Genomic DNA, 19,657 nt, shown 5'->3' on the forward strand with positions numbered 1-19,657 from the left:
AGCGCTCCAAAAACTAGAGCTTCCAAATAAACCTGTTGGACTATAACCTGGTGTTGTGTGATTTTTAACTTAGTGCTTTATTTTCTTCTTCCCACTGACGATTCCCGGATCCTGGTGAAGATTCCCAACCTTAGGCTTGCAACAATTCCTGATATTTGATGATGATTCCTGGCCTCCAGTGAGCAACAATTCCTGGCCATCCAGCAATGACTCCAGCCTCCGGCAATGACTCCTGGCCGGGCACAGTAGCCTCCAGGCTTGCTGTGGTGACCGCCCAGCTTGGCACAGTGGCCTCCTCGCATGGCGACCTAATAGCCTGGCATAACAGCCTCCTAGCATGGCGTGGTGACCTCTTGGCCTGATGGCAGTCTGATGGCGTGTCGTTGTCAGCCCAGTGTGTTGGTCTGAAACAATCTCTCAACTGCATGATCCTCAAGGTGATGCATGGCTTGGTCTTGAGGCTGGTGCGGGCTGGAAGCTACTTGCTAGCAATGGTCTGTTGTTCAGAACTTTGATCTCTGCAATGCTGGGACATTTTATTTCTCTATTGTCGAAAAACCTTGTAACTAAAGAAGCTGTACCTAAGTAGCTTGTACTTGTCAGTGCTGTAGGTGGTGATGTATTAACCTTTCGCTATACTCATTGAATACGTGACACTAAAGACTAATTCTAAACTGTAATTCTAAATTCTAGTAACAGTCAAATTCAATTATTTAATTGCTTGTTTTAACTACGTGTTAGTATTTAGTGACACATAGTCATGGAAGCACACAATTTCTTCTGCAGTTCAACATCATCAAGCCTCTTAAATAAAAAAAATCTAAAACTGGATGATCTCAGTTCATTACACATTGGATTCAAACAGTCAATATTTTGCCCACTGCCTTAGCATCTCCAAATCTCCTTCAAGTGCTTTTGAATCTTTCTTTAAACTCATAAACTCCCTAGTTTTGTCATCTGCAAACTTGGAAATATTACGTTTAATACTGCATCTAAATTATTGATATGGATTATGAATAGCTGGAGGCAAAGCACTGATTCTTGTGGCTCCACTTGTCACAGCCTTTCAACCTGAAAACGTTTGTATATTTTTTCTGATTCATTTTTTTCTTGGCTGTTTACCAGTTCTCATTTCATGCCAATATATTCTTCTCCAATATTGTGTGCTTTGGTTTTGCTTAATGATCTCTGAAGGATGACCTGATAGGGTTTATAAAATCATGAGGGTCATGAGTAGGGTAAATAGACACGGTCTTCTCCCTGGGGTAGGAGAGTCCAGAATTTGATGTCAGAGGTTAAGGGTGGGAGGAGAAAGATTTAAAAGGTACCCAAAGGGCAACCTTTTCACACCATATGTGGTGTGTGCATGGAATGAGCTGCCAGCGGAAGTGGTGGAGGTTGGTTCTTTTACAACATTTTAAAGGTATGTGCATGGGAATATGAATAGGAAAGGTTTAGAGGGATATGGGCCAAGTGCTGGCAAATGGGACTAGATTAATTTAGGATATCTGGTGGGCGTATAAAGCTACATAAGGGGCTCAAGAGAGGCAAAGGTGAACATTGGGCCACTGGAAAATGACACTGGATAAGTAATGGGGAACAACGAAATGGTGAGGAACTTTTAACTACTTTGCATCAGTCTTTACAGTGGAAGAAACGAGTCATATCTCAAAAATTCAAATGAGTCGGAGAGGTGGGAATTTGGCAGAGCTGATTATGGTGGTCATCACCAAGGAGAGGGTGCTAGAAAAACTGAAAGGTTTGAAGGTAGATAAACCACCTGGAACAGATGGATTACACCCCAGAGTTTAGATTAGATTCCCTACTGTTTTTATGAAAACAGGCCCTTCAGCCCAACAAGTCCACACCAACTCTCCGAAGAGTAACCCACACAGACCAATTCCTCTATCCTATAATTACCCTGACTAATGCATCTAAAACTATGGACTATTTAGCATGACCAATTCACCGGACCTGTACATCTTTGGATTGTGGGAGGAAACCAGAGCAGCCAGAGGAAACTGACACAGGGAGAACGTGCAAACTCCCCACAGACAGTCACTCAAGGTGGGAATCGAACCCGGGTCCCTGGTGCTGTGAGGCAGCAGTGTTAACCACTGAGCCACCCCTTCTGCAGGACATAGCTAGGAAATAGCTGAAGAGATAGTGGAGGTGTTGGTGATGATCTTCCAGGAATCACTAGAGTCAGGGAAAGTTCCAGAGAACTGGAAAATCGTTAATGCAATACCCCTGTTTAAAAAGGGAGTGAGGCAAAGGACAGCAAATTACAGCCAATTAACCTGACCTTGGTTGTTGGCAAGATTTTGGAGTCCATTGTGAAGGATAAGATTTCTTAATACTTGGAACTGCATGATAAAATAAGGCAAAGTTAGCATGGTTTCATCAAGGGAGGTCATGCCTGACTAATCTGTTAAATTCTTAGAGGAGATAACGAACAGGTTAGACCAAGGAGAGATAATGGATGCTAGCTACTTGGACTTCCAAAAGTCTTTGACAAAGTGCCACACAGGAGGCTGCTGAGTAAGATAAGGGGCCACGGTGTTAGAGGCAAGGTACTAGCATGGACAGAAGATTGGCTCTTTGGCAAAAAGTAGAGGGTGGGGATAAAAGGGTCCTTCTCAGGATGGCAGTCAGTGACTAGTGGTGTTCTGCAAAGGTCAGTGTTGGGACCACAACTTTTTATTTTATACATTAATGATCTGGATGACGGAACTGAGAGCATTCTTACTAAGTCTGCAGATGATACAAAGATAGGTGGAGGGACAATTAGTATTGAGGAGGTGGGGAGACTGCAGAAGGATATAGATAGGTTAGTAGAGTGAGAAAAAAATGGCAGATGAAATACAATGTGAGAAGATGTGAGCTCATGCACTTTGGTAGGAAGAATAGAGGCATAGACTTTTTTCCAAATGGAGAGAAAATTCAGAAGTCTGATATGCAAAGGGACTTGCGAGTCCTAGTCCAGGTTTCTCTCAAGGTCAATGTATAGGTTGAGTAAGTAGTGAAGAAGGCGAATACAACATTGGCATTTATTTTGAGAGGACTCGAACATAAAAGCAGGGATACACTTCTGAGGCTTTATAAGGCTCTCAATAGACCACATTTAGCGTATTGTAAGCAATGTTGGCCACATACTACAGGAAGCATGCACTGGCTCTGGAGCAGGCCTGAGGAGGTTCACAAAAATGATCCCATGAAATTTAGAAGGATGAGGGGGGGATCTAATTGAAACTGACAGAATACTGAACAGCCTGGATAGAGTGAATGTTGGGAAGATGTTTCCACATGTAGGTTTGCTCGCTGAGCTGGAAGGTTCATTTCCAGATGTTTCGTCACTCTACTATGGACCTCATATGAAGCGTTGTACATGATTCCTGCTTTCTATTTAGATGTTTGGGTTTCTTTGGGTTGGTGATGTTATTTCCCATGATGATGTCATTTCCTGTGGTTTTTTTCCTTCAGGGGGTGGTAGATGGGGTCTAACTCAATGCATTTGTTGATAGAGTTCTGGTTGGAATGCCATGCTTCCAGGAATTCTCATGTGTCTCTGTTTGGCTTGTCCTAAAATGGGTATATTGTCCCAGTCGAAGTGGAGTCCTTCCTTACCTGAATATAAGGATACTAGTGAGAGTGAGTCAAGTTGTTTTGTGGGTAGTTGATGTTCATGTATCCTGGTGGCTAGTTTTCTGCCTGTTTATCCAATGTAGTGTTTGTTACAGTTCTTGCACAGTATTTTGTAAATGACATTAGTTTTGCTTGGTGTCTATATAGGGTCTTTCAAGTTCATTAGCTGCTGTTTTAGTGTGTTGCTGGGTTTGTGGACAGGAAATGACACCACCACAGTGAATGACATCACCAACCCAAAGAAACCCAAACATATAAATAGAAAGCAGGAATCATGTACAGTGCGGCATCTGAGGCCCACTGAAGATGTTACCCAGTAGGGCGACGAAACGTCTGGAAATGAACCTTGCAGCTCAGCAAGTAAACCTACATCCAGAACCTCAACCTAAGCTACAAATCTTCTCAAAACTCGCAAAGATGTTTCCATTAGTAAGTAAGAGTGGGACCCGAGGGCACAGCTTTAGAGTAAGAAGGGAAGACTCTTTACAACAGAGATAAGGAGAAACTCTTTCAGCCAGAGGGGTGAATCTATGGAATTCATTGGCACAGAAGGCTGTGGAGGCAACATCATATTTATGACAGAGATAATTAGGTTCTTGTTTGTTAAGTGGATTGAAGATTACAGGGAGAAAGTGGTAGAAAGTGGTTGAGAAATTTATCAGCCGTGACTGAAGGTGAAGCAGACTTAATGGGTGGAATGAGGTAAAAACAATGACTGCAGGTGCTGGAAACCAGATTCTGGATCAGTGGTGCTGGAAGAGCACAGCAGTTCAGGCAGCATCCAAAGTGCAGCAAAATCGGCGTTTTGGGCAAAAGCCCTTCATCAGGAATAATGGGTGAAATGGCCTAATTTCTGCTCCAATGTCTTAAAATCTTATGAGTTTATTTGTTTGTTTGGTTAGTTAATTACATCCTCTAAAAAATCCAACTTGTTTTGTCATGAATTATTTTATTTTCATAAATCTGTATGGGAGGTAAAGTGCTGCACATATTCATTTTAGATACTTTTTAGTAATTTCTTACATGAGCAGAACCATTGTCTTGTTTAAATCAAAACATATTAATGCTCCATATTGCATGTTGTAATTTCAAGGTGACAACTACAATATCATAGTTCTAACAAGTCACAATTATTCTTATCAATATTTGCCAGTTCTAATGTGTATGTTCAAAAGTACAGGCTGCGGCACAATTTTGAGAAGATTTCCAGGAAACTACAAGATAGTATTTGAGCATTGGATTCCCTTGGATGGATGTTAACTGCAGTTGAAAACAGTTTAATCGCAATTCTGGATTAAGGTTTGTGGCGTTACTGTGGGAAAAATGCAATAATTGTAATTATATTAGTATGCAACAGAGTTTCTAATGTTAATTTTGAATACAACTTTTCCAGGAAAGTAGTTAGTTGTTTTCTACTCTGCTCAGCCCAACCTTCTTAATAATTTAAAGACATTATGTAAAAGATGAGAACCATCTTAGATCATCTTAGTTAATTTTAACAGCTTTATAGTTTATAGCAGGTCTGCTGGGTAAAGTAATAGTCACAGATCAAGGATTAGTAATTGTTGTTACTTTAAAGAAAATGTGAAATAAAGATAGCTGATTTGGCTATTTGGTAATTTCTGTGCAAAACATAATAAAATTCAGATTCCATTATCACTGTTTGCGATTGTTATTTAATTATAGCGATAGTGAGATGGATGAAAATTGTGTGAGGCTTGGCTGTTGGTAAACATTACCTTTGATTGTACATGATCTGAGTGCTGAGTGCCCAATTAAATTTTGCCTGTTCTGGTTATTGCATTCCCCAAGGTTGAAGTACGCATCTAATGTTTTTATAACCCCTTCATATACAGCAATTTCTTCATTAATCCTCTGTCTGACAGAATTCATTTGCAAAACTACCTATGAACTTGACAAGCATACTGATTGGTTCCTTGCTAGATTTTTTTGTTAGTGCCAATGCAGGTCAGTATCTCTTTAATCTACAATGCCAATTCAGTGACTTTGTAGCCTGATTCAGGCCTGCTATGTGCCTGAAGCACATTGGTAAAGTCAAGATTTTCTCCATTGCTTCCCTTTACTCTAGCTGCACTCCACATGGCCATTTTTTCTCTGTTATTGCCATTTCTTCCAACGTCCTCTCGCTTGCCACCTTTTCATGAACTGAACTTTCACTTAATGTCTTTGTGCCTGTTGCCATCATCTGTTATCACCAGTTGTGATAGTTGTTTCATTACTTTCGTCTCATCGTAGTCCTAAACGGCTTACCTTGCATCTTTAAGTTATGGTCATTCGTTCTGTAATCTACTGCTTATGTTTGTAACATACTATATATTATATACATAAGACTAACACTCTACACTACAACTTCCCCAAGTCTCTGACTTTATTCAGTATTTTGTTTATATTATTCTAAAGTATGAGCCCAATTTTCTGATCAGTAATAAGGAGAATTGAACCAACATGTGACATGAGTATACCTCATTTGATTTGTTAGAGGAAGTTGGAGGAACCAGAATCTGGTTTCCAGCATCTGCAGTCATTATTTTTATTTCGCTGCTCCTTAGATGCTGCCTGAACTGCTGTGCTCTTCCAGCACCACTAATCCAGAATCTGGTTTCCAACATCTGCAGTCATTGTTTTTATTTCGCTGCTCCTTAGATGCTGCCTGAACTGCTGTGCTCTTCCAGCACCACTAATCCAGAATCTGGTTTCCAACATCTGCAGTCATTGTTTTTACCTGTTAGAGGAAGTGTCATGCTAAATTTTGGGATCAAAGGCCAACCTGAACTGGGGTATTGCACATGGGAAAGAGGTGATAACATGGAAAACCACTCGCTGCCAGGTATGGAAACTGCCCATTCAGTAGCAACATAAAAGAATTTTTCTGTAGAAGTGTTGCAGGAAGTAGACTCCAATTTGTACTGAGGTAATTTGTTTTTCTCCATTAAAGATACAATGCACAGGATTTGATGCTTCAATGGAGGAGAGGAAGCCAGAACAGGAACAATATATAAGGTTTCTCCAGCACTTTACCTGCAATTGAAGGTGCAGGTAAATTTTTCCCACAACTCAGTACTGCTCAAGGCCAGTTTGTCAATTTGAAAATGGTCTTTCTCGCAGACTTTGGTTGAGGTTGTATTGTGAGGAGGACACAAAGAGTCTGCAATGTGAAAGGCAGAATAGGTGAGTTTAGCAGATGGAGCATAATCTGGGAAATGTGAGATAATTCACTTTTTTGGAAGAATATAAAAGCAAAATATTAATTTAATCGAAACGGGCTACAGAATGTTGGAGTACAGAGTCATCTAGGTGCCCTTGTATAGAAATCATAAAAATGAACAAGTAGGTATAACAAGTAAATAGAAAGGCAAATGAAATGTTGGCCTTTACTGCAATAGGAAAAGTTAGGAAGTCAAGTTACAACTGGAAATGGTACAAGGAATTGATAATACACATCTATAGTATTATGTACAAATTTGGTCTCCTCATACAAAGACGAATATACTGCTCTATAGGCACTTCACAGAAGGTTCACTATGAAAGATTAAACAGGTTGTTGAGGAGGGTTTGTCTATTCAGTATGGGTGGAAGTCAGTAACAGGAAAGGAGCAGTCATTTATTTCGTGTTTTCCATAGACACCCCAATAGCAACAGAGAGATAGAACAGATTGGATAGCAGATATAACAGAGTTGTTGTTATGGGTGACCTCAATTTCCCCAATATTGACTTGAACCTTCTTAGTGCAGATGGTCTGGATGGAGCTGATTTTGTCAGGTGTGTCCAGGAAGGATTCCTGACTCAATATGTAGTAAGGCCGACTACAGAGGAGGCCACATTCGATTTGGTGCTAGACAACAAGCCAGGCCAGGTGTCAGATCTCTCGGTGGGAGAGCATTTTGGTGACAGTGACCACAACTGCCTCACATTTACCTTAGCCATGGAGAGGGATAGGAACAGACAGGGTAAAAACTATGACTGCAGATGCTGGAAACCAGAGTCCAGATTAGAGTGGTGCTGGAAAAGCACAGCAGTTCAGGCAGCATCTGAGGAGCAGTAAAATCAACGTTTCGGGCAAAAACCCTTAATCAGGAATACAGGCAGAGAGTCTGAAGGGTGGAGAGATAAATGAGAGGGGGGTGGGGGTGGAGAGCAAGTAGCATAGAATACAATAGGTGAGTGGGGGAGGGAATGGAAGGTGATAGGTCGGCGGGGAGAGGGTGGAGTGGATAGGTGAAAAAGAAGATAGGCAGGTAGGACAAGTCATGGGGACAGTGCTCAGCTGGAAGTTTGCAACTGGGGTGAGGTAGGGGAAGGGGAAATGAGGAAACTGTTGAAGTCTACATTGATGCCCTGGGTTGAAGTGTTCCGAGGCGGAAGATGAGGCGTTTTTCCTCCAGGCGTCTGGTGGTGAGGGAGCAGCAGTGAAGGAGGCCCAGGACCTCCATGTCCTCGGCAGAGTAGGAGGGGGAGTTGAAATGTTGGGCCACAGGGCGGTGTGGTTGATTGGTGCAGGTGTCCTGGAGATATTCCCTAAAGTGCTCTGCTAGGAGGCGTCCAATCTCCCCAGTGTAGAGGAGACCGCATCGAGAGCAATGGATACAATAAATGATATTGGTGGATGTGCAGTGCAGGTAAACCTTTGATGGATGTGGAAGGCTCCTTTAGGGCCTTGGATGGAGGTGAGGGAGGAGGTGTGGCGCAGGTTTTGCAATTCGTGTGGTGGCAGGGGAAGGTGCTAGGATGGGAGGGTGGGTTGTAGGGGGGCATGGACCTGACCAGGTAGTCACGGAGGGAATGGTCTTTGCAGAAGGCGGAAAGGGGTGGGGAGGGAAATATTTCCCTGGTGGTGGGGTCTTTTTGGAGGTGGCGGAAATGTCGGTGGATGATTTGGTTTATGCAAAGGTTGGTAGGGTAGAAGGTGAGCACCAGGGGCGTTCTGTCCTTGTTACGGTTGGAGGGGTGGGGTCTGAGGGCAGAAGTGCGGGATGCGGACGAGATGCTTTGGAGGGCATCTTTAACTACTTGGAAAGGGAAATTGCGGTCTCTAAAGAAGGAGGCCATCTGGTGTGTTCTGTGGTGGAACTGGTCCTCCTGGGAGCAGATACGGCGGAGGCGGAGGAATTGGGAATACAGGATGGCATTTTTGCAGGAGGTAGGGTGGGAAGAGGTGTAATACAGGTAGCTGTGGGAGTCAGTGGGTTTGTAAAAAATGTCGGTGTCAAGTCGGTCGTCACTAATGTAAAAAATGTCGGTGTCAAGTCGGTCGTCATTAACAGTATGGGAAAGTATTTTATTGGGGAAGGGGAAATTATACTGCTGTTAGACAGGAGCTACGGAATATAAATTAGGAACAATTGTTCTACGGGAAATGCACAACAGGAATATGGAGGCTGTGTTTGGAGCACTTGTCCCACTGAGACAGGAAGGAATGATAAGGTGAAGGGGCCTTAGATTACAAGAGAAGAGGAGCTTCTTGTTCAGAGAAAGAAGGAAGCTTACTTAAGGTTGAGGAAGCAAGGATCTGGCACAGCTTTCAAGGATTTCAGGGTTGTTAGAAAATAACTCAAAAATGGACTGAGGAGAGCTAAGAGGGGCATGATAAAAGCCTTGGCGGGAAAGGCCTAAGACATTCTACACTTACGTGAGGAATAAGAGAATGATCAGACAGAGGGTCGCGCCGATCAGGGATAGTGGAGGGAACTGTTGCCTGGAGCCTGAAGTGGAAGGGGAGGCCCTAAATGAGTTTTTTGCTTCAGCATTCACGAGAGAGGGATCACGTTGATAGTGAGAACACTGTTGACCAGGTTAATAGGCTTGAACAGATTGATATTATGAAAGGCTTGCACTCAGAAGGACTGACAATGTCATTCTGGTAAACATCAAGAACACAGCTGCCCTGGAGTTTTATGCCAGTAGCTTATTTCCAAATCAAAACTGGAAACCTGTGTGTTATCTCTCAATCCTTAAGCAACCAATTAACCTGGAATGCTATTGTTGCCAGTTTCTCCAGAGAACAGCTTTTAATATCCTTCCTTCATAATAGAGAGAATCATATAGTTTAGGCAGTGCAATTCTCCATCATCACTACTTTCCCCAGGTGCAAGGCACTATAGACTGCTTTGAGAACACCCTACCACCTGAAAAGGTCCTTGATCCATCAATTATTAAATTATATGTGTTCATTAATGCCAAGATAAGGAGGCCTGCACCAAAATGCCTGAGAACTGCCATGGCTTTTACACGTTATAAAATTCACCAGTTCCTATGTCCTTCCAAGGTCCTCAAACTAGATAGGGATGCCTGCTGGGAGACAAGCGTTACTTCCTCCAAACATGGTTCATGTTACCTTTACAAAATCCTCAGACCAACAGTGAAGAAGTTACAACATTGTTCACTTTCCAGGGCCACAATGGAACAGACAATAGGACATCTTAAAATAAGAATTCAATACCTGGACCACTTCAGTTTAGCAATATTGCCCAGAAAGATATTACTGGCATACTGTACCCTTCACAATCATAGAGGAGAAGAAATGAATGCTGACAAAATGGGGGAATTATAACAATCTTCTGACTAGGAAGATAAAGTTGAGGATCAGGACATTAGCCAAGAGGGCTGTCTAAGAAAGCAGGACAGAACAAAGCATCCACAAGGCCAGAGATGATCTAACTGAAACCTGCTTCTAGGATAAATGAACTGGATTTGAACTTCTGTTTAATGGTACAACATTTTTTTGAAAAAATGGCAAGCAGGCCCAGAGTGGTGTAAAGAACATGCGGACCTTATTATTTTTGCAGTCTTTGACCTTTTATAGTGCCAAATAAATGTCTTATTATCCTTCTGATTCAACACGTGACACTTTACTTTCCTACTGATACTACTTCCAATTATCTCCTCATGGAATGCCTACTGACCATTGGGGATTAAAACAGAAGTCAGTGAGACAGTAGGTTAATATTGCAAATTGCTAAGATTAGGTAACTATCACATACTTGTCAGAATATCATACCAAAGTGTTGCGCCCCAAAATCTCTCATGATAGAAAGCAAGTTGGGCAGAATCCTTTAGAATCTCCTTTTGACACCCTCCATCACAGGTCAGTCTTTAACCTTTCAAAATGCACCTGAACTGCTATACTGCCCTGAAGTTCTTAGACATTTAAGCTGAAAGAGGCAGTGGTTTGTGTAGCTTTTCTTGGCAGACCATTGCATTATAGAGCAGAGTGGGCATGTGAGCGCCCATTGTATATCTCCAAGCTTTGAATGACAGTATGTTTCCTTGAAAAGCTGACATACAGAATTAACCTTTCTTTGCAGAAGTGCGTGGAATCATCACTGAATCCATAAGTGTGAAATTAAATGTGCCAACCATGGTCTAACATATTTCCTGCATAATTTTAGCCTGCATCTGGACAGAAGATTCTCAGCGAACCAAAGGCTTCAAGGGACACCCGCATACACTCTCCAAACCACAGGACTACGACAGAAAGTTTTTAGCCTTCATGTTGTTTACATTGAAATGCATTGCCTTGGTTCAACATCATGGTTCAAAGTTCCCTGAGGCCATATGCAGTCAAGGAACTGGTTGGTAGTGAGAAATGAGCAATGCTTAGCAATTGCAACTTCTTTCATCCTTGGAATGGTCTGAACAGGCTGCTTATCTCTCACAGGGATTTGACTTAACCAGCATAATAGTGAAAATTACATAACCACAGACATTTTAACAGTGCAAATATGTTGACAAAAATGAAAGATTATTCACAATTAAGTTGCATCCATGCCACCTATGTGCCCTCAGCAAGTTTTCTTCTTGTCAGCTGCCACTAGTGGGTGGCACAGTGGTTAACACTGCTGCCTCACAGCGCCAGAGACCCGGGTTCAATTCCTAAGGCGACTGACTGTGTGGAGTTTGCCCATTCTCCCCATGTCTGCATGGGTTTCCTCTGGGTGCTCCGGTTTCCTCCCACAATCCAAAAAATGTGCAGGTTAGGTGAAGTGGCCATGCTAAACTGCCCGTAGTGTTAGGTGAAGGGGTAAATGTAAATGTAAATGGGTCTGGGTGGGTTGCGCTTCGGCAGGTCGGTGTGGACTTGTTGGGTCGAAGGGCCTGTTTCGACACTGTCTAATCTAATCTAATCTAATCTAATCTATATTATATCTAAGTGCAATTGTGATGTCCACAGCTGGACTGGAGAAAGCCTACTGTGTCTTGGTGGTAAACAAAAAAACCAAAAACCACAAATGCTCAAAATCAGAAACAAAACCAGAAATTGCTGCAAAAAACAGCAGATCTGGCAGAATCTGTGCAGAGATGGCAGAGTTAACATTTCGAGTCCGGTGACTTTTTTTCAGAACTGGCAATTTTGCCAGTCCTAACTATTCAATTCAAGGACAGTTAGGACTCAGCACTAAATGTCCACATCCTATTAAATAATTTAAAAATTTAAGTTTCACCTTTCATCCCTCCTCAGTAAAAATGTCCCAGCAGCAAAGAAGAGCATGCAATGCCAGTTGGGTATTTTCACCACTCCAACCCACATCTATATCTAGTTTCAACAAAATCTAAAAATTCAGTCCAGTGTTTGTATTCATAAATCTTCATCTGACTTTTCCCTTTTTATAATTTCGTAGGTCTTCTATGCATTTTCAGCAACTTTTGTTTTCATTTCTTGGTAAACTTTGTTTTTTAGGACAGTCCTTCCAAACATTCCTGGTCTATCGATATTTTTACATAAATACAGTTTGTCAGTGTTGGTTCAGTGGAGGACTCACAGCTCTGAGTCAAACGATTGTGGTTAAATACCACTCTAGACTGAAGTGCATTAATAAACATTGCTATGATATTGGGGGTCTGAGAAGTACTGCACTGCAGAAGGTTCTGACTTTCAGCTGTGATATTTGAGGCCTCCTGTAGCCTCTCAGGTGGACATAAAATAAACATTACAAGTGGGAGATGCAGAGCCACAAGCAGAAGCGATAACCTTCAAATGAGAATTCTGGTTGCATGCTCATCTAAATTTGCATGCCACCTTTCTTAATGTTTATTGGTGCTAGCTCTACAAGTGTGGCTTCTAATTGATGGAGAGCATTGTTGATTTCTGACATCATTCAGGTGATTTCCTCTTGCCAGTGGGAAGGATTTCTGCTTATGCAGGAGCCTCACAGCACACTGCTTAACAGTTGGTACGTGCGTGGCATTCTAATTGCCAGACAGCAGCAAAAGATGATTTTTCTAAACTGCTAGTAAATGAAATGTGACGGTCAGGACTTAGGACATAGAGAGTATATAGGGAGATGCTGATTCTATATGAAAGCCAGGAAAGTTGAAAGTCTGTACATTCAAGCAATTTGAATAAAACTGTGACTGGGACATATAATGCAAAACTGAATAAAAGTACATCTCATCCCTGCAGCTAAGGAGAAGGGAAGCATGCGAAACTTGATCAAGTAAAGAGGGTCATCATAACTGAGAATGTAGCAAACTTTAATGATAACCTGACTGTAAACTGGATTTATTTACATTTGCCTGTTTGAAATTTTTATTTAAATTAGAATGGATAAAATATTGCTAGACCTATTAAAGTCACCTCAGCTTTCAGTAACAGTCTTTACTTTGTAACTGTGCAGTAGCAGTTCAATATTGTCCATACCAGATCTCAGCCCAAAGAATAAAACAATCTGATTCCTTCCACCAATGTCAATGTGAAACAATTTCCTAAATAGGGTCAGCAAAGAGCTAATTATTTTGGTGCAAAAAAGGAAGTACTCTCTGTACTTTTATCTGTTATCTGGTATTCTTACTTCATAAAGATAACTCGCCTCCAATGGAGTATTTTCAGATGGAAGCAGCATATCTTTCTGATATTTAAATTTCATTCCTGATGAATAAAGCATTTGGCAAAGAAATGTAATTGTATTTTGTTTTAAAAAAAAGCTGTCTGTAGCTTCTCCCAAAAGATATGAGGATATTGGCTTAAAAAGAATCCATCTGTACTAGATATAGATTTGTTTTAGCATTTTCAGACTTCTGGAGCTTCATGTAGGCCTTTCAAATTCCACTACAAAATAAAGAAGGGGGCCTATACTAGATACAGGTAAGTACAATACTTAAGAGTATGTTCTAATTAATAGAGGTATATAAAATCATAAGGGGCATGGATAGGACAAATAGACAAGGTCTTTTCCCTGGGGTGGGGGAGTTTAGAACGAGAGGACATAGGTTTAGGATGAGATAAAAAAGGGATTTAAGGGGCAACGTTTTCACACAGAGAATGGAATGGAATGAGCTGCCAGAGGAAGTGATGAAGGCTGGTATAATTATACCATGTAAAAGGCATCTGAATGGGGATATGAATAGGAAGGGTTTCGAGAGACATGGACCAAGTGCTGGCAAATAGGACTAGATTAGGTTAGGATATCTGGTAGGCATGGACGAGTTGGACTGAAGCTTTCCGTGATGTACATCTCTATGACTCTAAGAGAATCATTTTTACATTCAGCAATAAAATGTTAAATATTTGAAATGTCAACTTTCAATTTTAACTGCGGTAATTAAACAAGTTTTATTGTAATTCAATAATTTAAAAATAAAATGCTAATGTTTGCAACAAATGCTCAAAACGTTCAACTGTAAGAAAAGCCAATAAAGTTGTCGCAGCAAGAACAATATACATCATTGACACTCTTCCTACCTTTTTCAGTTTTGTAATTCCACTGTGTGCTCTAATTGATGCCAAAAGTGCAGAGTGTTCATTCTCTGGTGCAATAAGTGATTCTTTTTTAAGGTTACTGTTTATCACTGTATCAGAAATCTGGCAAAAATAAGGCACAGAAATAGCACATTTGTCAGAAATGACATTTTGAAAACAGCTGGAATTTTCATGAAAAAAAATCTTTGAATCAGAACTAAACAACCAAATGATATTTCTACCTTTCTAAGCCGTTCTTTGTTTTGCCCTGATTGGATAGCTTCCATTAGAGAACTGTGTAAGCACTCATCTTTCTGTACAGGCTTCTGAACGATGGGTTTGAATTTCTTGACAGGCCCAAACATGTTGGTACTGGGTTTGATATTGAAACCATCTGTGTGAAAGGAAGGTGAAGGTTCTGACTGCATCACAAATACTGTTTCAGTTCCTGAAGAGGCGACAGTAGATATTGCAGGCAAGTCCGAGGCACATGAATCACCTTGTTTTATAGCAGTATCATGACTTTTAATAGAATCTGAAAATAAAGTTGAAATTGGATTGATTGCAAAAGTCACGGATGCACTAACTGACTGATTAATTGGAACACTGGAAGTCACGACTTCTTTCACAAAAGGTGAATGCACTTCACTTTGTGGAATCTGTTTATTTGCAGTGGGACATTGCTGGTCAGCAGAAAAGGCATTCTTTATGAGTAACTGGGAAGATTGTGATTGTGATGTAACTTTGTTGAGGGAGTCTGTTTGATTTGACACATCTTTAATAATTGAATTCTGATATGGAACAGCTTTAGCTTCCTTATGTTTTGTCATTTTTTCAACATTTTCTGCGTTGGAATGGAGTGCAAACCCTGTCTTCTGTTGGTTTTCCATGAAACCTTTTTTTAAGAGATTCACAGAAGACTTCTCCTCAGCAGGTCTAAACTTACGTTTATCCTCAGAATTACTGTCATTTCCACTGTTACGCTGAACATTAGATTCATTCCCAGCTACAGTTTTTGTTAACTGCATGCTTGTGTAGCGGCAAATTGCTGAGGCAACATACTGACTTGATGTTCTTCTGCAGGGCTTGATAAAATTACTCTCTGCTCTAGGATAGGTACTCTCCAGTACACTTGCCATTTTTTGATTCAATGGCATAACTGACAAAAATGATTTTTCTTCATTGGAATGCAAGCAGGTTTTAAGTGACTTTTTACTGGCAGCTGTACTCTGTGCAGTAATTGCGTTAGATTTGGGGGATATATTTGTCAACTTTTTTGCTGTTTCTTGCAGTTGAAAATTACCAGCTGTGCAGCCAGTTGCATTTATTGCCATAGTTGTACTTGGGTTAGCACAATACAGATTATCCTTATCCAAACATTTTGCATTCCAGAACAGTTTTGCTTGTTCTAAACGTGATTTCTTGTCATTGGCTGCTGTAGTAGTATTTTTGTCTTTTTTTCCTCTGATTTCAACAAGTATTAAATTGCCTTGATCATCAATCTTCATTGCATTTGTGGCTAATGACAAGCTTACTCTTCCCTTGGGATTTACAATTGGCTGTGGCGGGATAACTGTGAATGTTCTCATACCTGTTTTTGGAATACATTCATTAGTAAATTTATTGGCAGTATTTAACCACCTGGCTGATGTATGCTTGTGTTCTGGAGCATAATTTGCTGGTGAACAATCCGGACCCTGAATCAGATGTTCTGCATGGATTTTCTTCGTTATTTCAGCTTCTAAGGTTATTGGGTCAACCACCACTGGTGGAATGTTGTGCACATCTTTCTTACCATTTCCTCCAACCTGCATATCATACTTCAGTTCAGTTGCAGGCACAAACATTTTTAATTTATTTTCTCCTGATATTATCTCATCATGGACATCATTCATCTTTTCCTGTGAACTTTCCATTGTTTTTTTAATGGGCTCTTGTCTGATGTCTGTACAACTGAGAAAATTTACAGGATAGAATGTGTCAAATGAAACATCAGGTAATGACTGTTCTTGAATACTGATTACTGAAGTTTCAGTCATTGTTTCTGAGTGTGTTTGCTGATTTCTATCTGTATCGTGAACTTTTACTTCTGTAGATTCCAGTACTTCTTCCTGTAATATTTTCTCTTCAATTTCCTCCTGGCAAGTCCATGATATTTCATCAATGATCGTCACTGGGACAAATTCTTGTTCATCATTGATCATGTTAGACAAAGTGGAAGATTTTTTTATGGCCGATTCTTGCACAGCTGCTAAATAAATAACCAAAGGTTGCTTGTGAGTCTCAAAACATGTTCCTGTCTTATCACACATTTATCACTTATGTATCCTCACTAGTTGTGAACTTCTCCCCACTCAATAAATAGTGTTATTGCTGCATTTTTATCATTTCAGTGATTTTAAACCTCAATTACTAACAAGTGCTTCGACATCACTGACACTTTGGTCAGTGAGAGAATCATGTTTAAAAAGTTAATCTAGGGATTTCCAGTATGGGTTGAGATATATAGAACTAGCCATGAGATACTTTAAACTCATATTCAACCTGAGGCTTATCACTGTCAAACCTTGCATGATGTTCAATAAAATCTGAAGTCAAATTACAAACATAAAAGCAGGCCTGCAATTACCAAAAATATTACATAAGTGATGCTGTAAATATGAAACTGAAACCTAAAATGCTGGAAATAATCAACACATCAATATGTGGAGAGAGTAAAACAGAGTAATAGCTCAAATTTAGTGTTTGTGCACAGAATGTTGGGAAGGCAACTGCAAGGGTGGTAGACTTCCAGTTCCCACTAGTGAGAAAGCTCGTCAGATCAAGCACCAATTAGGTACTTAAGTGCTGTCTGGAAAGCTTTGCATCCAATCAAGATCATCAGCATTGAAGTCTGACCCAAACTGAGGATACCAGTCAATCAGAAGTTGGCAGCACTGGTGAACTGAACAGCATCACTGGAATCCCTGGTGCTCATGACCATTTTTTTTGGAAGGGATGGATCCCACGGTGGGATCCTTGGTACTTCTTCCTGTAATATTTTTCCTTCAGTTTCTTCCTCACAAGTCTATAACACTCTAAGGAAAATAGTGTGTCAGAGGCAATGGCAGGGGGTATGCTTTCAGCTGCCCCATCTTGCCACCCATATCTTATCCTGACTGCTCCCAGAATGGGACAAATGGAGACTAACCCCTAGCTCCAGAAGACAATCACATTGTTTTCCATGTTGGGAAAGAAATTTTCTCACCTCCCAGATGGTAGGTAACTGGAAAGATGGTTAGTTTAGGCCATTAACTGGCCACTAACTGATCAATTAGAATACTCATGCAGAACTAGTCGAGAACGTTACCAATGGACCCTCTCACCCAAACTTTACTTGCTTAAATGGTGGGAATGGGATGAGAATCTCCTGGAGACCCACATACTCAGTTATTTGCTCTTCCTGCATCATTCCTTGCCACGCCAGGGCAGAGAAAATTTATGTCCAATATTTCATCTGGTGAAAGGTTATTGACCCACATGTTAATTCTGTTTCTCTTCACAGATACTGCCTGACTTTTTTTGTATTTCCAGCATTTATTTCTTTTACTTCTAGCATGCATTATTTGTGCATCCAGTGAAAGTTAATCTCATTCGTTAATGTGCACTGGCGTTCCTATATTTTGATAAGGTCGACAAGCAGTACTGTTTCCTCAATGGAGGATTTTTAACTTGAAAAGCTCACCAATAGTTACTGCAAGTGCAAGATCATAGTTTTATACTAGGCAATGATAATTCATTACTGTGCCATTTTAATTATATTGTTGAAATAATCATTTATTTTTTTGCATGAAATTTATTTAATTATTTTCGAAGCATGTTAAATTTTGGGCAAATTAAATATGTTGCCTTCAACTGACTTGGTCAGTTTTACTACCCAACAGCTCTGCCAATAAGAGTTATGGACTCATACAGCGTGGAAACAGTCCAAACAGACCACACCAATCTAACCCAATATAAACTAGTCCCACCTGCCTATGCTTGGCCCATATCCCTCCAAACATTTCTTATTCATGAACTAATCTGAATGTCTTTTAAAATAATTAAAAATGAATCTAAATAACAATCTTCAACTACTGAAATGTAGTAACAGTAAGAAACCTGGAAGTAAATCTAAAAATAAGTCTGAATCTCAGGAGCAGCGACAAGATCCACACTATTCTCAGTCCAACATTTTAGAACGTTAGAGTTACGAAGAATGAGAGGTAGTCTCGCTGAAATATATATCTGAAGGGGTTTGACACTGAGGACTGGACCTCTGTGTAGGAAGGAGATGCCAAGGTCCTTTAAAATGGCAGATGGAATTTGAACCTCAAAGGCTCTCCACCAAATCCGGTATGTACCATTTTCATGGGTGGGGAAAGCAAGGTGCACTGCGAAGTGTACAGGTGCAGCTTATGAATCAACTAGCTAATTTAAATTTGGTGCACAGGACTAACAGGCCCAATTTTCACTGCAGGAATAACTTCAACCCATGGTGTATGTCCTGTGACTTTATGGTGATGACGTAACTGTTTGCTCAAGGTAGATGTAGAACTATTAGTTGTCACATTATTGAAATCTCTTGGCTTTTACATTTTGAAAACAACTGCTAGCCTATACAGTATATCTGAGTTTGACAAAATAGTTTAGGAATGACAAAAAAAATGTTAACATAACTCAAGGGCAGCTAGGGACAGGCCATAAATGCTGGCCAGCCAGCGATGTCTCCATCCAACAAATGAGTTTTCAAAATTAAAGCTATGATTATCGCATTATAGTCATTGGACTGGTTCCAGAACCTATCATTATTGGAAAGGATAGCTGTAAATTTACATCTTAACAACTTCAAGAGATAGCTATCTTTGATGTGGTGTTACAAATATATTTGGGGTCATGGATACAATTGTTTTCAAGAAGTAATTCAACTCTTGGAGGGATTTAAAGGCATTTTATCGCTGCAAGTTGCTTTTGTTGAGAACTCTGCAACAGATTCGTAAAGCTTTAATATCTTTCATGATAGCATGGCTCCTAAGATCTGTCCCTAGTGCAAACTGGGTACACTTCCATGGAGGGTGTAAGGACAAAGGATGGTGGGTGTGGACATAATTCAGCATACATTAGCAATAAATTGGCATAGCAACAACAAGGGACCATGGGAGTGAGTGGGCATGTATTCATTCAAAGGAATGTGAATCTTTGGAACTATCCACCCTATAAGCTTGTGATGAGAATCCAATGTTGAACACATTTAAGTCTGAAACAGAGTTTTGGTCTCTCAAAGCATCAAAAGAGATGTA

The 19,657-nt window shown here is 40.5% G+C and overlaps 1 protein-coding gene across 7 annotated transcripts in view; it reads right to left on the reverse strand.

Annotated features, from left to right (window-relative positions):
- The window catches only part of cobl (cordon-bleu WH2 repeat protein), a 352,002-nt gene that overhangs the window by 24,849 nt on the left and 307,496 nt on the right, over positions 1-19,657 (reverse strand). For 6 of the 7 annotated variants that reach the window (XR_009644700.1, XM_060824844.1, XM_060824845.1 and 3 more), the window contains 2 exons: positions 14,582-16,590; positions 14,343-14,462 (listed from right to left, as the gene is read on the reverse strand). Coding sequence is in view for 6 of the 7 variants with exons in the window: in XM_060824844.1 (XP_060680827.1) it covers positions 14,343-14,462; positions 14,582-16,590 (2,129 nt within the window). In the remaining variant the exon portion in view is untranslated. The remainder of the gene's footprint in view (positions 1-14,342; positions 14,463-14,581; positions 16,591-19,657) is intronic. The other variant, XM_060824841.1, reaches the window with a different exon arrangement.

This window comes from Hemiscyllium ocellatum, chromosome 5 (genome assembly GCF_020745735.1).
Source record: "Hemiscyllium ocellatum isolate sHemOce1 chromosome 5, sHemOce1.pat.X.cur, whole genome shotgun sequence".
NCBI classification, from domain to species: domain Eukaryota; kingdom Metazoa; phylum Chordata; class Chondrichthyes; order Orectolobiformes; family Hemiscylliidae; genus Hemiscyllium; species Hemiscyllium ocellatum.